The sequence below is a fragment of the Bufo gargarizans genome, chromosome 8, assembly GCF_014858855.1.
Source record: "Bufo gargarizans isolate SCDJY-AF-19 chromosome 8, ASM1485885v1, whole genome shotgun sequence".
Lineage (NCBI taxonomy): Eukaryota > Metazoa > Chordata > Amphibia > Anura > Bufonidae > Bufo > Bufo gargarizans.
Window position 1 is genome coordinate 95,576,560 of NC_058087.1, and position 22,919 is coordinate 95,599,478.

General features: G+C 44.2%; 1 protein-coding gene across 1 annotated transcript in view; it reads right to left on the reverse strand.

Moving 5' to 3' along the window:
- PTH2R (parathyroid hormone 2 receptor) overlaps positions 1-22,919 on the reverse strand; it is a 1,033,981-nt gene that overhangs the window by 352,614 nt on the left and 658,448 nt on the right. The window contains exon 8 of the mRNA XM_044303853.1: positions 22,187-22,209. Within this exon, the coding sequence (XP_044159788.1) occupies positions 22,187-22,209 (23 nt within the window). The remainder of the gene's footprint in view (positions 1-22,186; positions 22,210-22,919) is intronic.

Below are 22,919 nucleotides of genomic sequence, written 5' to 3' on the forward strand. Positions count from 1 at the left end.
AGAGAATCTGCTTCATGTCAGCAGAGAATCAGTCTGCATGTCATAGCAGAGAATCAGGCATTCACGTCAGCCAACACTTGGAACAGTCCATTGGCATATATTTAGGCCCAGGCACCCAGGCAGAGGAGAGAGGTCCGTAACAGAGAATCTGGCTTCATGTCAGCAGAGAATCAGTGTGCATGTCATAGCAGAGAATCAGGCTTCACGTCAGCCACCAGTGCAACAGTCCATTGTCATATATTTAGGCCCAGCACCCAGGCAGAGGAGAGAGGTCCCGTAACAGAGAATCTGTCTTCGTGTCAGCAGAGAATTAGTCTGCATGTCATAGCAGAGAATCAAGCTTCACGTCAGCCACCACTGCAACAGTCCATTGTCATATATTTAGGCCCAGCACCCAGGCAGAGGAGAGAGGTCCCGTAACAGAGAATCTGGCTTCATGTCAGCAGAGAATCAGTCTGCATGTCATAGCAGAGAATCAGGCTTCACGTCAGCCACCACTGCAACAGTCCATTGTCATATATTTAGGCCCAGCACCCAGGCAGAGGAGAGAGGTCCCGTAACAGAGAATCTGTCTTCATGTCAGCAGAGAATCAGTCTGCATGTCATAGCAGAGAATCAGGCTTCACGTCAGCCACCACTGCAACAGTCCATTGTCATATATTTAGGCCCAGCACCCAGGCAGAGGAGAGAGGTCCCGTAACAGAGAATCTGTCTTCATGTCAGCAGAGAATCAGTCTGCATGTCATAGCAGAGAATCAGGCTTCACGTCAGCCACCACTGCAACAGTCCATTGTCATATATTTAGGCCCAGCACCCAGGCAGAGGAGAGAGGTCCCGTAACAGAGAATCTGGCTTCATGTCAGCAGAGAATCAGTCTGCATGTCATAGCAGAGAATCAGGCTTCACGTCAGCCACCACTGCAACAGTCCATTGTCATATATTTAGGCCCAGCACCCAGGCAGAGGAGAGAGGTCCCGTAACAGAGAATCTGGCTTCATGTCAGCAGAGAATCAGTCTGCATGTCATAGCAGAGAATCAGGCTTCACGTCACCACCACTGGCAACAGTCCATTGTCATATATTTAGGCCCAGCACCCAGGCAGAGGAGAGAGGTCCCGTAACAGAGAATCTGGCTTCATGTCAGCAGAGAATCAGTCTGCATGTCATAGCAGAGAATCAGGCTTCACGTCAGCCACCACTGCAACAGTCCATTGGCATATATTTAGGCCCAGCACCCAGGCAGAGGAGAGAGGTCCCGTAACAGAGAATCTGGCTTCATGTCAGCAGAGAATCAGTCTGCATGTCATAGCAGAGAATCAGGCTTCACGTCAGCCACCACTGCAACAGTCCATTGTCATATATTTAGGCCCAGCACCCAGGCAGAGGAGAGAGGTCCCGTAACAGAGAATCTGGCTTCATGTCAGCAGAGAATCAGTCTGCATGTCATAGCAGAGAATCAGGCTTCACGTCACCCACCACTGGAACAGTCCATTGGCATATATTTAGGCCCAGCACCCAGGCAGAGGAGAGAGGTCCCGTAACAGAGAATCTGGCTTCATGTCAGCAGAGAATCAGTCTGCATGTCATAGCAGAGAATCAGGCTTCACGTCAGCCACCACTGCAACAGTCCATTGTCATATATTTAGGCCCAGCACCCAGGCAGAGGAGAGAGGTCCCGTAACAGAGAATCTGTCTTCATGTCAGCAGAGAATCAGTCTGCATGTCATAGCAGAGAATCAGGCTTCACGTCAGCCACCACTGCAACAGTCCATTGTCATATATTTAGGCCCAGCACCCAGGCAGAGGAGAGAGGTCCCGTAACAGAGAATCTGTCTTCATGTCAGCAGAGAATCAGTCTGCATGTCATAGCAGAGAATCAGGCTTCACGTCAGCCACCACTGCAACAGTCCATTGTCATATATTTAGGCCCAGCACCCAGGCAGAGGAGAGAGGTCCCGTAACAGAGAATCTGGCTTCATGTCAGCAGAGAATCAGTCTGCATGTCATAGCAGAGAATCAGGCTTCACGTCAGCCACCACTGCAACAGTCCATTGTCATATATTTAGGCCCAGCACCCAGGCAGAGGAGAGAGGTCCCGTAACAGAGAATCTGGCTTCATGTCAGCAGAGAATCAGTCTGCATGTCATAGCAGAGAATCAGGCTTCACGTCAGCCACCACTGCAACAGTCCATTGGCATATATTTAGGCCCAGCACCCAGGCAGAGGAGAGAGGTCCCGTAACAGAGAATCTGGCTTCATGTCAGCAGAGAATCAGTCTGCATGTCATAGCAGAGAATCAGGCTTCACGTCAGCCACCACTGCAACAGTCCATTGTCATATATTTAGGCCCAGCACCCAGGCAGAGGAGAGAGGTCCCGTAACAGAGAATCTGGCTTCATGTCAGCAGAGAATCAGTCTGCATGTCATAGCAGAGAATCAGGCTTCACGTCAGCCACCACTGCAACAGTCCATTGTCATATATTTAGGCCCAGCACCCAGGCAGAGGAGAGAGGTCCCGTAACAGAGAATCTGGCTTCATGTCAGCAGAGAATCAGTCTGCATGTCATAGCAGAGAATCAGGCTTCACGTCAGCCACCACTGCAACAGTCCATTGGCATATATTTAGGCCCAGGCACCCAGGCAGAGGAGAGAGGTCCCGTAACAGAGAATCTGGCTTCATGTCAGCAGAGAATCAGTCTGCATGTCATAGCAGAGAATCAGGCTTCACGTCAGCCACCACTGGCAACAGTCCATTGGCATATATTTAGGCCCAGGCACCCAGGCAGAGGAGAGAGGTCCCGTAACAGAGAATCTGGCTTCATGTCAGCAGAGAATCAGTCTGCATGTCATAGCAGAGAATCAGGCTTCACGTCAGCCACCACTGCAACAGTCCATTGTCATATATTTAGGCCCAGCACCCAGGCAGAGGAGAGAGGTCCCGTAACAGAGAATCTGTCTTCATGTCAGCAGAGAATCAGTCTGCATGTCATAGCAGAGAATCAGGCTTCACGTCAGCCACCACTGCAACAGTCCATTGTCATATATTTAGGCCCAGCACCCAGGCAGAGGAGAGAGGTCCCGTAACAGAGAATCTGGCTTCATGTCAGCAGAGAATCAGTCTGCATGTCATAGCAGAGAATCAGGCTTCACGTCAGCCACCACTGCAACAGTCCATTGTCATATATTTAGGCCCAGCACCCAGGCAGAGGAGAGAGGTCCCGTAACAGAGAATCTGGCTTCATGTCAGCAGAGAATCAGTCTGCATGTCATAGCAGAGAATCAGGCTTCACGTCAGCCACCACTGCAACAGTCCATTGTCATATATTTAGGCCCAGCACACAGGCAGAGGAGAGAGGTCCCGTAACAGAGAATCTGTCTTCATGTCAGCAGAGAATCAGTCTGCATGTCATAGCAGAGAATCAGGCTTCACGTCAGCCACCAGTGCAACAGTCCATTGTCATATATTTAGGCCCAGCACCCAGGCAGAGGAGAGAGGTCCCGTAACAGAGAATCTGGCTTCATGTCAGCAGAGAATCAGTCTGCATGTCATAGCAGAGAATCAGGCTTCACGTCAGCCACCACTTAGAACAGTCCATTGGCATATATTTAGGCCCAGGCACCCAGGCAGAGGAGAGAGGTCCCGTAACAGAGAATCTGGCTTCATGTCAGCAGAGAATCAGTCTGCATGATCATAGCAGAGAATCAGGCTTCACGTCAGCCACCAGTGCAACAGTCCATTGTCATATATTTAGGCATAGCACCCAGGCAGAGGAGAGAGGTCCCGTAACAGAGAATCTGGCTTCATGTCAGCAGAGAATCAGTCTGCATGTCATAGCAGAGAATCAGGCTTCACGTCAGCCACCACTGTAACAGTCCATTGTCATATATTTAGGCCCAGCACCCAGGCAGAGGAGAGAGGTCCCGTAACAGAGAATCTGTCTTCATGTCAGCAGAGAATCAGTCTGCATGTCATAGCAGAGAATCAGGCTTCACGTCAGCCACCACTGTAACAGTCCATTGTCATATATTTAGGCCCAGGCACCCAGGCAGAGGAGAGAGGTCCCGTAACAGAGAATCTGGCTTCATGTCAGCAGAGAATCAGTCTGCATGTCATAGCAGAGAATCAGGCTTCACGTCAGCCACCACTTGGAACAGTCCATTGTCATATATTTAGGCCCAGGCACCCAGGCAGAGGAGAGAGGTCCCGTAACAGAGAATCTGGCTTCATGTCAGCAGAGAATCAGTCTGCATGTCATAGCAGAGAATCAGGCTTCACGTCAGCCACCACTGTAACAGTCCATTGTCATATATTTAGGCCCAGCACCCAGGCAGAGGAGAGAGGTCCCGTAACAGAGAATCTGTCTTCATGTCAGCAGAGAATCAGTCTGCATGTCATAGCAGAGAATCAGGCTTCACGTCAGCCACCACTGCAACAGTCCATTGTCATATATTTAGGCCCAGCACCCAGGCAGAGGAGAGAGGTCCCGTAACAGAGAATCTGTCTTCATGTCAGCAGAGAATTAGTCTGCATGTCATAGCAGAGAATCAGGCTTCACGTCAGCCACCACTGCAACAGTCCATTGTCATATATTTAGGCCCAGCACCCAGGCAGAGGAGAGAGTTCCCATAACAGAGAATCTGTCTTCATGTCAGCAGAGAATCAGTCTGCATGTCATAGCAGAGAATCAGGCTTCACGTCAGCCACCACTTTAACAGTCCATTGTCATATATTTAAGCCCAGGCAGAGGAGAGAGGTCCCGTAACATCGAATCTGGCTTCATGTCAGCAGAGAATCAGGCTTCATGTCAGCCACCACTGTAACAGTCCATTGTCATATATTTAGGCCCAGCACCCAGGCAGAGGAGAGAGTTCCCGTAACAGAGAATCTGTCTTCATGTCAGCAGAGAATCAGTCTGCATGTCATAGCAGAGAATCAGGCTTCACGTCAGCCACCACTGTAACAGTCCATTGTCATATATTTAAGCCCAGGCACCCAGGCAGAGGAGAGAGGTCCCGTAACAGAGAATCTGGCTTCATGTCAGCAGAGAATCAGTCTGCATGTCATAGCAGAGAATCAGGCTTCACGTCAGCCACCACTGCAACAGTCCATTGTCATATATTTAGGCCCAGGCACCCAGGCAGAGGAGAGAGGTCCCGTAACAGAGAATCTGGCTTCATGTCAGCAGAGAATCAGTCTGCATGTCATAGCAGAGAATCAGGCTTCTTGTCACCCAACATTGGAACAGTCCATTGGCATATATTTAGGCCCCGGCATTCAGACAATGGAGAGGTTCATTCAACTTTGGGTAGCCTCGCAATATAATGGTAAAATGAAAATAAAAATAGGATTGAATGAGGAAGTGCCCTGGAGTACAATAATATATGTTTAAGGGGAGGTAGTTAATGTCTAATCTGCACAAGGGATGGACAGGTCCTGTGGGATCCATGCCTGGTTCATTTTTATGAACGTCAGCTTGTCCACATTGGCTGTAGACAGGCGGCTGCGTTTGTCTGTAATGACGCCCCCTGCCGTGCTGAATACACGTTCAGACAAAACGCTGGCCGCCGGGCAGGCCAGCACCTCCAAGGCATAAAAGGCTAGCTCTGGCCACGGTGGACAATTTAGAGACCCAGAAGTTGAATGGGGCCGAACCATCAGTCAGTACGTGGAGGGGTGTGCACACGTACTGTTCCACCATGTTAGTGAAATGTTGCCTCCTGCTAACACGTTGCGTATCAGGTGGTGGTGCAGTTAGCTGTGGCGTGTTGACAAAACTTTTCCACATCTCTGCCATGCTAACCCTGCCCTCAGAGGAGCTGGCCGTGACACAGCTGCCTTGGCGACCTCTTGCTCCTCCTCTGCCTTGGCCTTGGGCTTCCACTTGTTCCCCTGTGACATTTGGGAATGCTCTCAGTAGCGCGTCTACCAACGTGCGCTTGTACTCGCGCATCTTCCTATCACGCTCCAGTGCAGGAAGTAAGGTGGGCACATTGTCTTTGTACCGTGGATCCAGCAGGGTGGCAACCCAGTAGTCCTGCACACGTTAAAATGTGGGCAACTCTGCTGTCGTTGCGCAGGCACTGCAGCATGTAGTCGCTCATGTGTGCCAGGCTGCCCAGGGGTAAGGACAAGCTGTCCTCTGTGGGAGGCGTATCGTCATCGTCCTGCCTTTCCCCCCAGCCACGCACCAGTGATGGGCCCGAGCTGCGTTGGATGCCACCCCGCTGTGACCATGCTTCATCCTCATCCTCCTCCACCTCCTCCTCATCCTCGTCCTCCTCGTCCTCCAGTAGTGGGCCCTGGCTGGCCACATTTGTACCTGGCCTCTGCTGTTGCAAAAAACCTCCCTCTGAGTCACTTCGAAGAGACTGGCCTGAAAGTGCTAAAAATGACCCCTCTTCCTCCTCCTCCTCCTCCTCCTGGGCCACCTCCTCTTCCATCATCGCCCTAAGTGTTTTCTCAAGGAGACATAGAAGTGGTATTGTAATGCTGATAACGGCGTCATCGCCACTGGCCATGTTGGTGGAGTACTCGAAACAGCGCAACAGGGCACACAGGTCTCGCATGGAGGCCCAGTCATTGGTGGTGAAGTGGTGCTGTTCCGTAGTGCGACTGACCTGTGCCTGCTGCAGCTGAAACTCCACTATGGCCTGCTGCTGCTGGCACAGTCTGTCCAGCATGTGCAAGGTGGAGTTCCACCTGGTGGGCACGTCGCAGGAAGGCCGAAGTTACGCTGTAGCGCAGACAGGCGAGCAGCAGCAGGATGTGAACGCCGGAAGCGCGAACAGACGGCCCGCACTTTATGCAGCAGCTCTGATATGTCGGGGTAGTTGTGAATGAACTTCTGCACCACCAAATTCAGCTTATGCGCCAAGCAAGGGATGTGCGTCAAACCGGCTAGTCCCAGAGCTGCAACGATATTTTGCCCATTATCGCACACCACCAGCCTGGGCTTGAGGCTCACCGGCAGCAACCACTTGTCGGTCTGTTGTTCTATACCCCGCCACAACTCCCGTGCGGTGTGGGGCCTGTCCCCCAAACATATGAGTTTCAGAATGGCCTGCTGACGTTTACCCCGGGCTGTGCTGAAGTTGGTGGTGAAGGTGTGTGGCTGACTGGATGAGCAGGTGGAAGAAGAGGAGGAGGAAGCCGAGTAGGAGGAGGTGGCAACAGGAGGCAAAGAATGTTGCCCTGCGATCCTTGGCGGCGGAAGGACGTGCGCAAAACAGCTCTCCGCCTGGGGCCCAGCTGCCACTACATTTACCCAGTATGCAGCTAGGGAGATATAGCGTTCCTGGCCGTGCTTACTGGTCCACGTATCTGTGGTTAGGTGGACCTTGCCACAGATGGCGTTGCGTAGTGCACACTTGATTTTATCGGATACTTGGTTTTGCAGGGAAGGCATGGCTCTCTTGGAGAAGTAGTGCCGGCTGGGAACAACATACTGTGGGACAGCAAGCGACATGAGCTGTTTGAAGCTGTCTGTGTCCACCAGCCTAAATGACAGAATTTCATAGGCCAGTAGTTTAGAAATGCTGGCATTTAGGGCCATGGATCTAGGGTGGCTAGGTGGGAATTTACGCTTTCTCTCAAATGTTTGTGAGATGGAGAGCTGAACGCTGCCGTGTGACATGGTTGAGATGCTTGGTGACGGAGGTGGTGGTGGTGTTGGTGGTACATCCCCTGTTTGCTGGGCGGCAGGTGCCAACGTTCCTCCAGAGGCGGAGGAAGAGGCCGAGGCGGCAGCAGCAGAAGAGGCCGAGGCGGCAGCAGCAGAAGAGGTAGCAGGTGGAGCCTGAGTGACTTCCTTGGTTTTAAGGTGTTTACTCCACTGCAGTTCATGCTTTGCATGCAGGTGCCTGGTCATGCAGGTTGTGCTAAGGTTCAGAACGTTAATGCCTCGCTTCAGGCTCTGATGGCATAGCGTGCAAACCACTCGGGTCTTGTCGTCAGCACATTGTTTGAAGAAGTGCCATGCCAGGGAACTCCTTGAAGCTGCCTTTGGGGTGCTCGGTCCCAGATGGCGGTGGTCAGTAGCAGGCGGAGTCTCTTGGCGGCGGGTGTTCTGCTTTTGCCCACTGCTCCCTCTTTTGCTACGCTGTTGGCTCGGTCTCACCACTGCCTCTTCCTCCGAACTGTGAAAGTCAGTGGCACGACCTTCATTCCATGTGGGGTCTAGGACCTCATCGTCCCCTGCATCGTCTTCCACCCAGTCTTGATCCCTGACCTCCTGTTCAGTCTGCACACTGCAGAAAGACGCAGCAGTTGGCACCTGTGTTTCGTCATCATCAAAAACATGCTGAGGTGGTATTCCCATGTCCTCATCATCAGGAAACATAAGTGGTTGTGCGTCAGTGCATTCTATGTCTTCCACCGCTGGGGAAGGGCTGGGTGGATGCCCTTGGGAAACCCTGCCAGCGGAGTCTTCAAACAGCATAAGAGACTGCTGCATAACTTGAGGCTCAGACAGTTTCCCTGGTATGCATGGGGGTGATGTGACAGACTGATGGGCTTGGTTTTCAGGCGCCATCTGTGCGCTTTCTGCAGAAGACTGGGTGGGAGATAATGTGAACGTGCTGGATCCACTGTCGGCCACCCAATTGACTAATGCCTGTTCCTGCTCAGGCCTTACCATCCTTAGAACGGCATTGGGCCCCAACAAATATCGCTGTAAATTATGGCGGCTACTGGGACCTGAGGTAGTTTGTACACTAGGACGTGTGGCTGTGGCAGAACGGCCACGCCCTCTCCCAGCACCAGAGGGTCCACTAACACCACCACGACCATGTCCGCGTCCGCGTCCTTTACTAGATGTTTTCCTCATTGTTATCGTTCACCACAACAACAAAAATATTATTTGACCCAATGTATTGAAATCAAATTCAGGCCTTTTTTTAAAGACGACTAACACTATCTGGCTATCTATTTAGGCACCGTATTACACTAATACAGGCACAGCAGTAACCACAGATTTAGCTGATTATAAATTTGAGGCCTATTATTTAGGCGCTGGGTGACAGAATTAGACTTGGAAATGCACAGTAGCGTGTGTGTGAAGTTATTCAGAATGACCCTATGTGCACCTTGAATCTGATATATCCTTTTAGGGATAAATTTAAAGTAGGCCTGATACAGGAGAAACCACTAAATTAGGAAATTGCTAAATTGGGAATTGTATTTTAACCCAGAACAAAAACTGTGCTTTGACGGACACTAAATAACTTGACCAGCCACACCAGTAATGACAGATTTAGCTGGATATAAACTTGAGGCCTAGTATTTAGGCGCTGGGTGACAGGTATAGGTTTACTGACAGAATTAGACTTGGAAATGCACAGTAGCGTGTGTGTGAAGTTATTCAGAATGACCCTATGTGCACCTTGAATCTGATATACCCTTTTAGGGATAAATTTAAAGTAGGCCTGATACAGCAGAAACCACTAAATTAGGAAATTGCTAAATTGGGAATTGTATTTCAACCCAGAACAAAAACTGTGCTTTGACGGACACTAAATAACTTGACCAGCCACACCAGTAACGACAGATTTAGCTGGATATAAACTTCAGGCCTAGTATTTAGGCGCTGGGTGACAGATATACGTTTACTGACAGAATTAGACTGGGATATGGCCAAAAAATAACCACACTATTGATGGATAAATGCACTTGGTGTGACAGCTTGACCAACCACACTACTGAGGGTTAAATGCACTTGGTGACAGGCGCAGCTTGCCCTTGATGTAGTATATGGCCATAAAATAAACAGACGATTGCTGGTTAAATGCACTTGGTGTGACAGCTTCACCCTGATGTAGGATTTAGCCAAAAAACAACCACACCATTGAGGGTTAAATGCACTTGGTGACAGCTTGCCCCTGATGTAGTATATGGCCAAAAAATAAACAGACTATTACTGGTTAAATGCACTTGGTGTGACAGCTTCACCCTGATGTAGGATTTAGCCAAAAAACAACCACACCATTGAGGGTTAAATGCACTTGGTGACAGCTTGCCCCTGATGTAGTATATGGCCAAAAAATAAACAGACTATTGCTGGTTAAATGCACTTGGTGTGACAGCTTCACCCTGATGTAGGATTTAGCAAAAAAACAACCACACCATTGAGGGTTAAATGCACTTGGTGACAGGCTCAGCTTGCCCCTGATGTAGTATATGGCCAACAAATAAACAGACTATTGCTGGTTAAATGCACTTGGTGTGACAGCTTCACCCTGATGTAGGATTTAGCCAAAAAACAACCACACCATTGAGGGTTAAATGCACTTGGTGGCAGCTTGTGCTGGCGCACCACAAGACACAAAATGGCCGCCGATCACCCCAGAAAAAAGTGACTGAAAAACGCTCTGGGCAGCATAAAAACAGTGAGCAATTCAATAGCAGCAGTTCAATCATCCACAGCTGCAGATCGATCTCTGAATGAAGTATTTTGGAGGAGTTAATCACTGCCTAATCTCGCCCTACTGTCGCAGCTGCAACCTCTCCCTATGCTAATCAGAGCAGAGTGACGGGCGGCGCTATGTGACTCCAGCTTAAATAGAGGCTGGGTCACATGCTGCACTGGCCAATCACAGCCATGCCAATAGTAGGCATGGCTGTGACGGCCTCTTGGGGCAAGTAGTATGAAGCTTGTTGATTGGCTGCTTTGCAGCCTTTCAAAAAGCGCCAAGAAAGCGACGAACACCGAACCCGAACTTTTACGAAAATGTCCGGGTTCGGGTCCGTGTCACGGACACCCCAAAATTCGGTACGAACCCGAACTATACAGTTTGGGTTCGCTCATCCCTACATTTAAGCAATCATTTGTACTAGTTCTTTTCCCATACAGACTTGGTTTAATAGGTGCTTATCCTATTAGTATGGAAAACACAATTTGTGACTTTGTGGCATTGTTGCGGTTATGCTGCGTTTTATTAATAAAGTCTACACTTGCATTTTGGGGTTCATTTCTTGAATATATAGATTATACTGTTGATCGACATTCATAAAATATTAATCGACATTTATAAAATATTTTTAATAGAAACTTTCTTCTTTTTTAATAAAAATCTTTTCTAATAAAGATTCCCTAATATAATAAAAACATTTTCTGTTCTTATACTTATAAATAACATAGCTACATACAGTACCATTGGTAGTAAGACATAAATAGCCAGAGGGAAGTAAAAGGTAGAGAAGATCTAAGGGTATATAGTTCCAAAAACAATATGGTTAGTAGAGATCATATACATATATACCCATGGACAATTTATGTTAAAAACATGATGTCCCAAACTGTAGGCTCTTATAGTATTTATTCACAGGATTGGGATGCATGTGTGTGGAGAAACAGTCGGACAGTGTTTATGAATGGAGGCCCACCGTCGAGGAGGGAGACCGCCGAGATATTAAGTCATTCGGCGGGATTCATCCTCAACGGTAGGTCCCCACCCCTATTTTGTATTCCGCATTTAGTCCCCCCGGAATCATGGTTTCCATTTTGAATATCCTCTGTGTTTCCATCCTCGACATCCTACTGATGTGGTTCCCCCTTCTCCAACTTTTAGGTATTTTGTCAATCGCTGCAAATTTTAGGCCAGATGGGTCACTATTGTGAGTATTTTTAAAGTGTTGTGAAAGTGAGTGGGTTTCTACCCCCTTTCTAATGTTCGATACATGTTCCGCTAAACGTTTTTTCAGGGTTCTTTTGGTTCTGCCAATATATTGCCTTTTGCAAGGGCATTCTATAATGTAAATGACACTCTCTGAACTACATGTTAAAAATTTATTTATAATATGTTTGTGTCCGTTAGTTGTTGAAATTACTTCTTTGGTTTGTCTCCCAAAAGAGGTTAATTTACAAATGCCACATTGGCCATATCTAAATAAACCCTTTAAGTCCATCCATCTGCATAATGATGGGTTCTTCTGTCGTGTATCTTCTTTAACTGTCTTTGCTATCTTACTCCCTAAATTCGGTGCTTTGGTGAAAACAATCAGGGGTTTAGATGGAATTATAGTGCCTATCACTTTTTCTTTTTTTATAACATCCCAGTGTTTGTATATAATGTTTCTTATCTTTTTATGTCTCTGCTGTAGGGTAATATTAATTTTATTTGACTTTTTCCCTGTTCTTTACTAGTCTTCTGTTTTTCTTTAAAGATTTCTGTTCTTTCCATATTTCTCACTTTATTTAAAGCTACATCTAAAATCTCCTCTAGGTATTTTTTTGTTAAAAATTCTGTCTTCATTTTATTAGCCTCCAACTCAAATTGCTCAATTGTTGTACAATTGCGTCTTAGACGTCAAAACTGGCCTTGGGGGATATTTGTGAGCCAACTTGGTAAGTGGCAGCTATTAAACAAAATATAGCTGTTCCGCATTGAGGGCTTAATATATGTACAGGTCTTTAGTTTATTTTCTTCGACATAAATTTTCAGATCTAAAAATTCTATATGTTCTTTACTATTGGTGCCCGAAAATTTAAGATTGTGATTGTTTTGATTAATAGACTCTAAAAATGTATCAAGCTGTTCTGGTCCTGATCGTCAGATAAAAAACACATTGTCGATGTATCTCTGCCAGAGCACCAGGTCCGTCCCCAGTCTGGGGGCCACGATCTGGTCATTCCATTCGGCCATAAATAGATTTACGTAGCTGGGGCGAACCTGGTGCCCATGGCAGTACCTCGAGTCTGTAAATAAAAAGTGTCATTAAAATAGAAATAATTGTGAGTTAAAATAAGGTCAATGCCTTCCATCAGAAAATCAATTTGTTGGTTCGTTAATCTGCCTTCTAGTACTAGTTGTTTTCTCACATCTTCTTTACCTTGGTCGTGGTCAATGACCGTATACAGGGACTGGACGTCCAGTGACCCCATTATCCAGTGATCCTCAAATTGCGTGTTTTCTATCTTTTTAATTATTTGAGTCGTGTCTTTGACGTATGATGGTATCTTTTTTGCTCTAGTTTGGAGTAAAGTATCGATATACATTGAAAGGTTAGCCGTCAGAGACTCAATTCCCGAAATGATTGGACGTCCTGGTGGATTGTCCTTGTCCTTGTGTATTTTTCGGAATACAGTAGAAGGCTGGTATACGTGGATATTTATTTAAAATAAATTCATATTCTTCATTATTTAAAAAAAATTCCATTTTGAGAATACACATATAGAATCCACAAATGACGATATATGTATATATAACGTGTTTAGAGAACTGGAAACGCTTTTGATTCGTCAGTTAAAACAAAGGTGGGAGGTCAAAACGTTGAGAAGATGTATTGAAATTAACAAAATCCCTAAGGGTCTATCGATCAACAAGACGCACAAGACCTATGCAGCACTCAATTCAATAAAGAATGGGAGGAGTTGTTGCAGGAACAGTCGGTCGCGTGTACGAAATTTGTAATCAAAAGACGTATAGAGATTTTGAAGGAAACTAATTAACGAGTTTCTGACTTAAAAGTAATAATGGACAAAATCACCAAGAATGAAGAGTTAAATAATTTACAGTCAAAAATATGTGATAATTTAGATAAAATAGAACAAGATGTATTAGAGAAAAAAGTGAAAAAAATTGAACTATAGGAGAAGAGGAAGAACTGATAGGGAAGAAAGAAATAGAGAAGAAGGAGACAAACACACAACAGCAATAGAGGCAGTTAAAAATATTGGGAAAGAAAGAAATACTACTGAGAAAGTATTAATAAGAAACAATAATTTTAATATTCCCACTCAGAATAGATTCAAAATATTAGAGGAAAGAGACCATTTTTTAGACCGTACCCCGCCACATCACCGTTCCCGAATAAGACAGAGATCACCTCCACCAAAAACACAAACTACACAGAAAAAGACACACATAGATCACCAATATAATCTGAGGAACAAAACTCAGAATGCTCAACAAAATCACAGGACACCAACCAGGAATGTATACGACACCGAACGATTATCACAATCACAACCACTATCACAGAGTGAGAGAACACGTAGAAAGGGAAAGACAAGAAGAGGAATACAAAAAAATACACTATCATCACAGGTCACATCACCCATAATCACTAATGATGTGATTATAAATTTAAGCTCAGTAACACTATCGGAGACCCAAAAACAACTACTAAACAAAGGCCTCAAGTTCGCTCCAACAAAATCTCTTAATAAATGTGAAATTTTTATCGGGGTGGAAAATTTTTTAAGAAAATTATGTTTGAAAAAATATATTTTTTTAAAATCCACCAACTCGAGAAGTTATCTCTGCTAAACAGAATGATAGATTTGTCCATACTTCCATTAAAAATAAGTCGAAAAATTACCCAAGGAACGAACTAAGTCTGGAAATGACTACTTTTAAAAAATGTGTGATGAGAGATATAAAAAAGATTAAAAACAATACCAAATATAAACGAAATAATTTGACACAAAGCGAAATCGCAGCACTCAAACTCCTGCAAAAAGAAAAAAAAAATTGTAATTCGCCCAGCGGATAAGGGAGGATCCATAGTCATTCAGGATGTTGATAAATACAATATGGAGTGTTTGCGCCAATTGGCAGACAATAGCACATATCAAAAATTATTAAAGGATCCAACTGACCATTTTTATACCCATTTAGAAAATTTCTGTAAAAAGGGAATAGACAGTGACATTTTAAATAATGAAGAATATGAATTTATTTTAAATAAATATCCACGTATACCAGCCTTCTACTGTATTCCGAAAATACACAAGGACAAGGACAATCCACCAGGACGTCCAATCATTTCGGGAATTGAGTCTCTGACGGCTAACCTTTCAATGTATAGCGATACTTTACTCTAAACTAGAGTAAAAAAGATACCATCATACGTCAAAGACACGACTCAAATAATTAAAAAGATAGAAAACACGCAATTTGAGGATCACTGGAGGGCAGATTAACGAACCAGATTAAGGAACCAACAAATTGATTTTCTGATAGAAGGCATTGACCTTATTTTAATTCACAACTATTTCTATTTTAATGACACTTTTTATTTACAGACTCGAGGTACTGCCATGGGCACCAGGTTCGCCCCCAGCTACGCAAATCTATTTATGGCCGAATGGGAGGACCAGATCGTGGCCCCCAGACTGGGGACGGACCTGGTGCTCTGGCAGAGATACATCGACAATGTGTTTTTTATCTGGAGATCAGGACCAGAACAGCTTGATACATTTTTAGAGTCTATTAATCAAAACAATCACAATCTTAAATTTTCGGGCACCAATAGTAAAGAACATATAGAATTTTTAGATCTGAAAATTTATGTCGAAGAAAATAAACTAAAGACCTGTACATATATTAAGCCCTCAATGCGGAACAGCTATATTTTGTTTAATAGCTGCCACTTACCAAGTTGGCTCACAAATATCCCCCAAGGCCAATTTCGACGTCTAAGACGCAATTGTACAACAATTGAGCAATTCGAGTTCGAGGCTAATAAAATAAAGACAGAATTTTTAACAAAAAAATACCTAGAGGAGATTTTAGATGTAGCTTTAAATAAAGTGAGAAATATGGAAAGAACAGAAATCTTTAAAGAAAAACAGAAGACTAGTAAAGAACAGGGAGAAAATCAAATAAAATTAATATTACCCTACAGCAGAGACCATAAAAAGATAAGAAACATTATATACAAACACTGGGATGTTATAAATAAAGAAAAAGTGATAGGCACTATAATTCCATCTAAACCCCTGATTGTATTCACCAAAGCACCGAATTTAGGGAATAAGATAGCACCGACAGTTAAAGAAGATACACGACAGAAGAACCCATCATTATGCAGATGGATGGACTTAAAGGGTTTCTTTAGATATGGCCAATGTGGCATTTGTAAATTAACCTCTTTTGGGAGACAAACCAAAGAAGTAATTTCAACAACTAACGGACACAAACATATTATAAATAAATTTTTAACATGTAGTTCAGAGAGTGTCATTTACATTATAGAATGCCCTTGCAAAAGGCAATATATTGGCAGAACCAAAAGAACCCTGAAAAAACGTTTAGCGGAACATCTATCGAACATTAGAAAGGGAGTAGAAACCCACTCACTTTCACAACACTTTAAAAATACTCACAATAGTGACCCATCTGGCCTAAAATTTGCAGCGATTGACAAAATACCTAAAAGTTGGAGAAGGGGGAACCACATCAGTAGGATGTCGAGGATGGAAACAGAGGATATTCGAAATGGAAACCATGATTCCGGGGGGACTAAATGCGGAATACAAAATATTTGGTTTCCTATAAAGACTAGGGGTGGGGACCTACCGTTGAGGATGAATCCCGCCGAATGATTTAATATCTCGGCGGTCTCCCTCCTCGACGGTGGGCCTCCATTCATAAACACTGTCCGACTGTTTCTCCACACACATACATCCCAATCCTGCGAATAAATACTATAAGAGCCTACGGTTTGGGACATCATGTTTTTAACATAAATTGTCCATGGATATATATGTATATGATCTCTACTAACCATATTGTTTTTGGAACTATATACCCTTAGATCTTCTCTACCTTTTACTTCCCTCTGGCTATTTATGTCTTACTACCAATGGTACTGTATGTAGCAATGTTATTTATAAGTATAAGAACAGAAAATGTTTTATTATATTAGGGAATCTTAATTAGAAAAGATTTTTATTAAAAAAGAAGAAAGTTTCTATTAAAAATATTTTATGAATGCCAATTAATATTTTATGAATGTCGATCAACAGTATAATCTATATATTCAAGAAATGAACCCCAAAATGCAAGTGTAGATTTTATTAGTAAAACGCAGCATAACCGCAACAATGCTGTAAGTCACAAATTGCATTTTCCATACTAATAGGATAAGCACCTATTGAACCAAGTCTGTATGGGAAAAGAATTAGTACAAATGATTGCCTAAATGGCAAATTATCCATAGAGAATAAAATTAAAAACAAAATAAATTCATAAGATGGACATATTTAGACGACTTCCGGAATGGAGTCCATGTCGGGTCTTGCAGCCAACACCTTTTTAGGTATAAAAGAAACCAAGTTCGGGTGGTATGGTTACCACTGAGGAAGGGGATACCCCAACCCCGAAACGCATTTGGTCAGACCCCCGAACATATGTGAGTGCACCACATCAAATACACTAATGAATAGTGCGGAAGCCAATTGAGAGGTTTGCTCGAGAGGTGAGAAATAGACGGAGTCCATACTCAAACAAGCAATCTCACGTGGAGTGAACATAGAACGCTGTGGACACGTTACCCCCTCGATTGAAGGAAGGGACCTGAGCAAGCTTCCCCTGGACAGAAGAAACCGCCAATACCGAAGACCGGAGACCTGCAATACCGGTAAGATCGTTACCATTTAAAAAGCCGGCAATATCATTTCAAGTCTTAATACTGACCGCAAGCGGGACGCCGCCAGGCCAGTAATACAGTGTGTATCTGCCGCCTATAATTATAATCACATACCGTCTTGCAAAAGTCCGACCAAAAGACCCAACACCAACATTTAACTTTGAGGTCATTTGGAACAATTTGGTGTGGGAAAATCGCATCCTTAAAAAACCGCACTAGAACTAGCCCCCCTTTATTTCATGGAACATTTGGGGTTAATTTAGAACTGTGTGCCTCATGAGGTATTGAGCCATCCTTCATACGTGGACATACCAGTGCTGTTATTAATACGATTCATTTTAACTAATGAACTTTGTTGCTATATTGATACATTTGCTTAATATGCTGCTATAACCTTTTATGTCAGTCACAACAACTTTTTATCCTATTGATATTGTGTATTTGTCATTACTGATGATTCGGTGTCCTTTCTAACACTGATTTACTTATTTAAGTACTTATTTTATTGCTAATTCAATGTTCAACATTTTAAACACATTAATTAAAGCGATCGATCCAATATCCTAGGTGTGCCCAGTCCTTTTATTTAATAATTCTTAATACTACTTGCCACTATTTATAATCCAAAAAGGAAGACTGGTGGGCAATAAGATGGCAAATGGCAAAGTACAACAACGTATACCTCACCTCTAGATCAGTCCAACTGTAAATAAAACTTGAAGACAACTTTCTCGATTCAAAAGAAAATGTGTAAAATGTATTTAAAAAAAGGGATTTCTTATAAACACCAGATATAAACTGAATGATATGTGCCATTATTGATCCACATGTTTGACAAGAAAATGAACAATTACTTGCAGTAATTTTTTTATGAATTTATTCACACTTGAAATTCCATTTTGATGACCTATTCCAGGGTTGGAACATTAAAGGTTACACTATATTATATAAAATCATTCTCTTAAAGTTTGTTAATCATGTTGCAGGAGGTAGAATAATAAAATTTTGATTTTTAACCACTTTTGTTTTTAGCCTTTTGTTATTGTACACAGTAGAGATGAGAAAATTTTCAAAAATCTATTCACCGGTTCTCTAAATTTATTTGCAGCGAATTATGTTAAAAACGGCTATTTCCTGGCTGCAGAGAGCCTTTATAATGGTGTAGAACACTGTGCCTTGCATTAACACGCATAGGGAATCTGCTTTGTAATTGAAATACTACTGTGAGTCCGTATGACATGCAGATGACAGGCGTCACACTTAGAATCACTGCACACTTCACTTATTTGGGCAGTCAAGGGGCCAAAACTGACCACATAACTCAAGTATGAACTCAGCCTTACAGGTCGATGTCAGTGCCAAGAAGAAGCACACTCCTTTTACACCGCTGTCAACTGATTCCGCATAGATGTCTACAGAACCTGTTCTATTAATTGTTTATACAAGTAGAGCCACCTGACAGAGTGGAGAGGGTGTCAGCAGTAAGTTTGTGTTGATGTCACTGATTAATTTGCCCTTCCTCTGATACGTCAGAACAATAATCTACAAACAACCGGTCCTGCCTGTGAAGCATACGCCTTTACTCGGTCAGCATTTGCTCAATAATCTATCAGTATTGCTAATGCCCAAAAAAAAAATTAGGAGTGGATCTAAAACAGAGATGACACAAGAATTGAATATTTGCATTGCAAGTTAATTGAATATTTGCATTACACCACAAATAACTGCAACAGTGAAGTGCGTATATATTTTTCTTTCTGTACTGAAATAGGCCACTAAACGCTTTCAACACATACAGTATAACTGCAAAAGTGAACTGAGAATATACTTTTCTTCCTGTACTGAAATAGGCCACTAAACGCTTTCACCACAAATAACTGAAACAGTGAAGTGCGTATATATTTTTCTTTTTGTACTGAAATAGGCCACCAAACGCTTTCAAAACATATAACTGAGGAAGTTAACTGAGAATATATTTTTATTTTTGTACTGAAATAGGCCACCAAACGCTTTCAAAACATATAACTGCAGAAGTTAACTGAGAATATATTTTTATTTTTGTACTGAAATAGGCCACTAAACGCTTTCATCACAAATAACTGCAACAGTGAAATATGTATATATTTTTCTTTTTGTACTGAAATACGTCACTAAATGCTTTCACCACATATAACTGCAGAACTTAACGGTGTATATATTTTCTTTTTATATTGAAATAGGCCACTAAACACTTTCACCACATATAGCTGCAGAAGTGAACTGAGAATATATATTTATTTTTGTACTGAAATACGCCACTAAACGTTTTCACCACATATAGCTGCAGAAGTGAACTGCGTATATATTTTTCTTTATCCAGATATAAGCTACTAAAGGCTTTTCAACATAGCACTTGCACTGCACCCCAAGAACAAATGGAATGACAGAGCTGTATAATGGCTATTTGGATCCCCAAATAATCTTTCCCTGCACTTGCAAATCAATTTTCTAGCACTGTCCCTAGCGCCTTCTGACGTCTCTCCCTGCACTAAGATGCTGTGAAATGATTCCTCAATATCCTTTCCCTGCACTTATAAATCATTTTCAGTTTTTTTTCTCAGAATGAGGTTTTTTCTATTGCTGTCCTTAGCGCCTTCTCACATCTGTCCCTGCACTCCGAACACTGAAAAATGTCTGAATCCAAAATGGCCACCGTATTTATAGTGCTAGTGCCTTTGCAGCATTTGTCAGTGTGCAATTTAAGCTAGAAATGCAGCAATAATTTTCTGGATTTAAAAAAAAAAACACTTTTTGGGCAAAATACTCAATTTTACAGCCCTTGCTGCATTTGTCAGTGTGAAATTCAAGCAATATATATTGCTGTCATATCCTGTTAGTAAAAAAAAAAAAGACACCCCAAGGTATTCCGTGAGGGGCATGGCGAGTTCCTAGAATTTTTTATTTTTTGTCGCAAGTTAGCGGAAAATGATGATTTTTTTTTTCCTTACAAAGTCTCATATTCCACTAACTTGCGACAAAAAATAAAAAATTCTAGGAACTCGCCATGCCCCTCACGGAATACCTTGGGGTGTCTTCTTTCCAAAATGGGGTCACTTGTGGCGTAGTTATACTGCCCTGGCATTCTAGGGGCCCTAATGTGTGAAAAGTACTTTGCAATCAAAATCTGTAAAAAATGGCCTGCGAAATCCGAAAGGTGCTCTTTGGAATGTGTGCCCCCTTGGCCCTTTGCCCACCTAGGCTGCAAAAAAGTGTCACACATCTGGTATCGCCGTACTCAGGAGAAGTTGGGGAATGTGTTTTGGGGTGTTATTTTACATATACCCATGCTGGGTGAGAGAAATATCTTGGCAAAAGACAACTTTTCCCATTTTTTTTATACAAAGTTGGCATTTGACCAAGACAGTCAGGACAGAAATAGCGGGTGTCACGCCTTATTCCACTCCTGCTACAGACACAAAATTTTTTTTCGGGTTGGCGGTTGGTTTGAGGTACCAGCAACGACACTGGGGAAATGCCGCTCGTGTAGATGGCTAACTACACTGGTGGATGGGGCCACGGAACCTCCTGGGTACAGGAGGTTCGCGATGATCTCTTCCTGAAATTTGAGGAAGGATCCAGTTCTCCCAGCCTTACTGTAGAGAACAAAACTATTATACATAGACAATTGAATTAAATATACAGACACCTTCTTATACCAGCGTCTGTTTCTGCGGGACACTAAATACGGAGCCAACATCTGGTCATTGAAGTCCACCCCTCCCATGTGAAGGTTATAGTCGTGGACTGAGAGGGGCTTTTCAATGACACGGGTTGCTCGCTCAATTTGGATTGTCGTGTCTGCATGAATGGAGGAGAGCATGTAAACGTCACGCTTGTCTCTCCATTTCACCGCGAGCAGTTCTTCGTTACACAATGCAGCCCTCTGCCCCCTTGCAAGACGGGTGGTAACGAGCCGTTGGGGGAAGCCCGCGCGACTAGTTCGCGTGGTGCCACAGGCGCCAATCTGTTCTAGAAACAAATGCCTAAAGAGGGCCACACTTGTGTAGAAATTGTCCACATAAAGATGGTACCCCTTGCCAAATAAGGGTGACACCAAGTCCCAGACTGTCTTCCCACTGCTCCCCAGGTAGTCAGGGCAACCGACCGGCTCCAGGGTCTGATCTTTTCCCTCATAGATCCGAAATTTGTGGGTATAGCCTGCGGCCCTTTCACAGAGCTTATACAATTTGACCCCATACCGGGCGCGCTTGCTTGGGGTGTATTGTTTGAAGCCAAGGTAAAATGTATAAGGGACTCGTCTACGCAGATGTTTTGCTCAGGGGTATTCAAATCTGCAAATTTCTGGTTGAAATGGTCTATTAGGGGCCGAATTTTGTGGAGCCGGTCAAAAGCTGGGTGGCTTCTGGGACGGGAGGTGGTGTTGTCACTAAAGTGCAGGAAACACAGGATGGTCTTAAATCGTGTCTTGGACATAGAGGCAGAGAACATGGGCATGTGATGTATTGGGTTTGTGGACCAATATGACCGCAATTCATGCTTTTTAGTTAGACCCATGTTGAGGAGAAGGCCCAGAAAAGTTTTAATTTCGGAAACTTGGACTGGTTTCCACCGGAAAGACTGGGCATTCAAGCTTCCCGGGTTGGCGGATATAAATTGTGTGGCATACCGATTTGTTTCGGCCACGACTAAGTCCAAGAGCTCCGCAGTCAAGAACAGCTCAAAAAATCCCAGGGCCGAACCGATCTGAGCTGTCTCAACTCGAACTCCAGACTGGGCGGTAAAAGGGGGAACTACAGGTGCGGCTGAAGTTGGGGACTGCCAATCAGGGTTTGCCAGCACCTCAGGGATTCTAGGGGCTCTACGGGCACGTCTTTGCGGTGGCTGCGACGGGGTCACTACTGCTCGTGCCACCGTACCAGCTTCAACTGCCCTTCTGGTGCTCGCCACTACACCAGGTTGTACGGCAGTGCTGGTACTAGGTCCAGGAAGGGCTGCGCTGCTGGTGTATGCTTCACCACGTAATCCGACAGCACCAGCCCCACTCTGCTGCTCTTGAAGCGGATCCTGCGCAACCTGTGGTCTAGCGACACGGGCTGGGTACGCCTGGTGCTATCAGGGACCTCAGCCTCCTCGTCCGAACTTTGGGTCAGAGAGCCACTGCTTTCTACAGGTTCGTATTCTGACCCGCTAGATTCATCAGATGAGGGTTTCCATTCCTCATCTGACTGGGTCAAAAGCCTGTAGGCCTCTTCAGAAGAATACCCCCTGTTTGACATTTGGGCAACTAAATTTAGGGGTATTCCCTGAGACTACCCAAGAAAAAAAGCAAGCCTGTCTTACAAAGGGGAGGCTAGCGAAATACCGGAGGCCGCTGCAGTTAATAAAAAATATCCAAACTGCATATTTTGATATTTTATCGCCGCAGCGCGTGTAAAGTGAATGTGCAGTGATCAAAAAAAAAAAATTGTCACTGTGGTGGGGCGGGCGTGGGTGAACGCACGTGTGGGCGACCGATCAGGCCTGATCTGGCAAACACTGCGTTTTGGGTG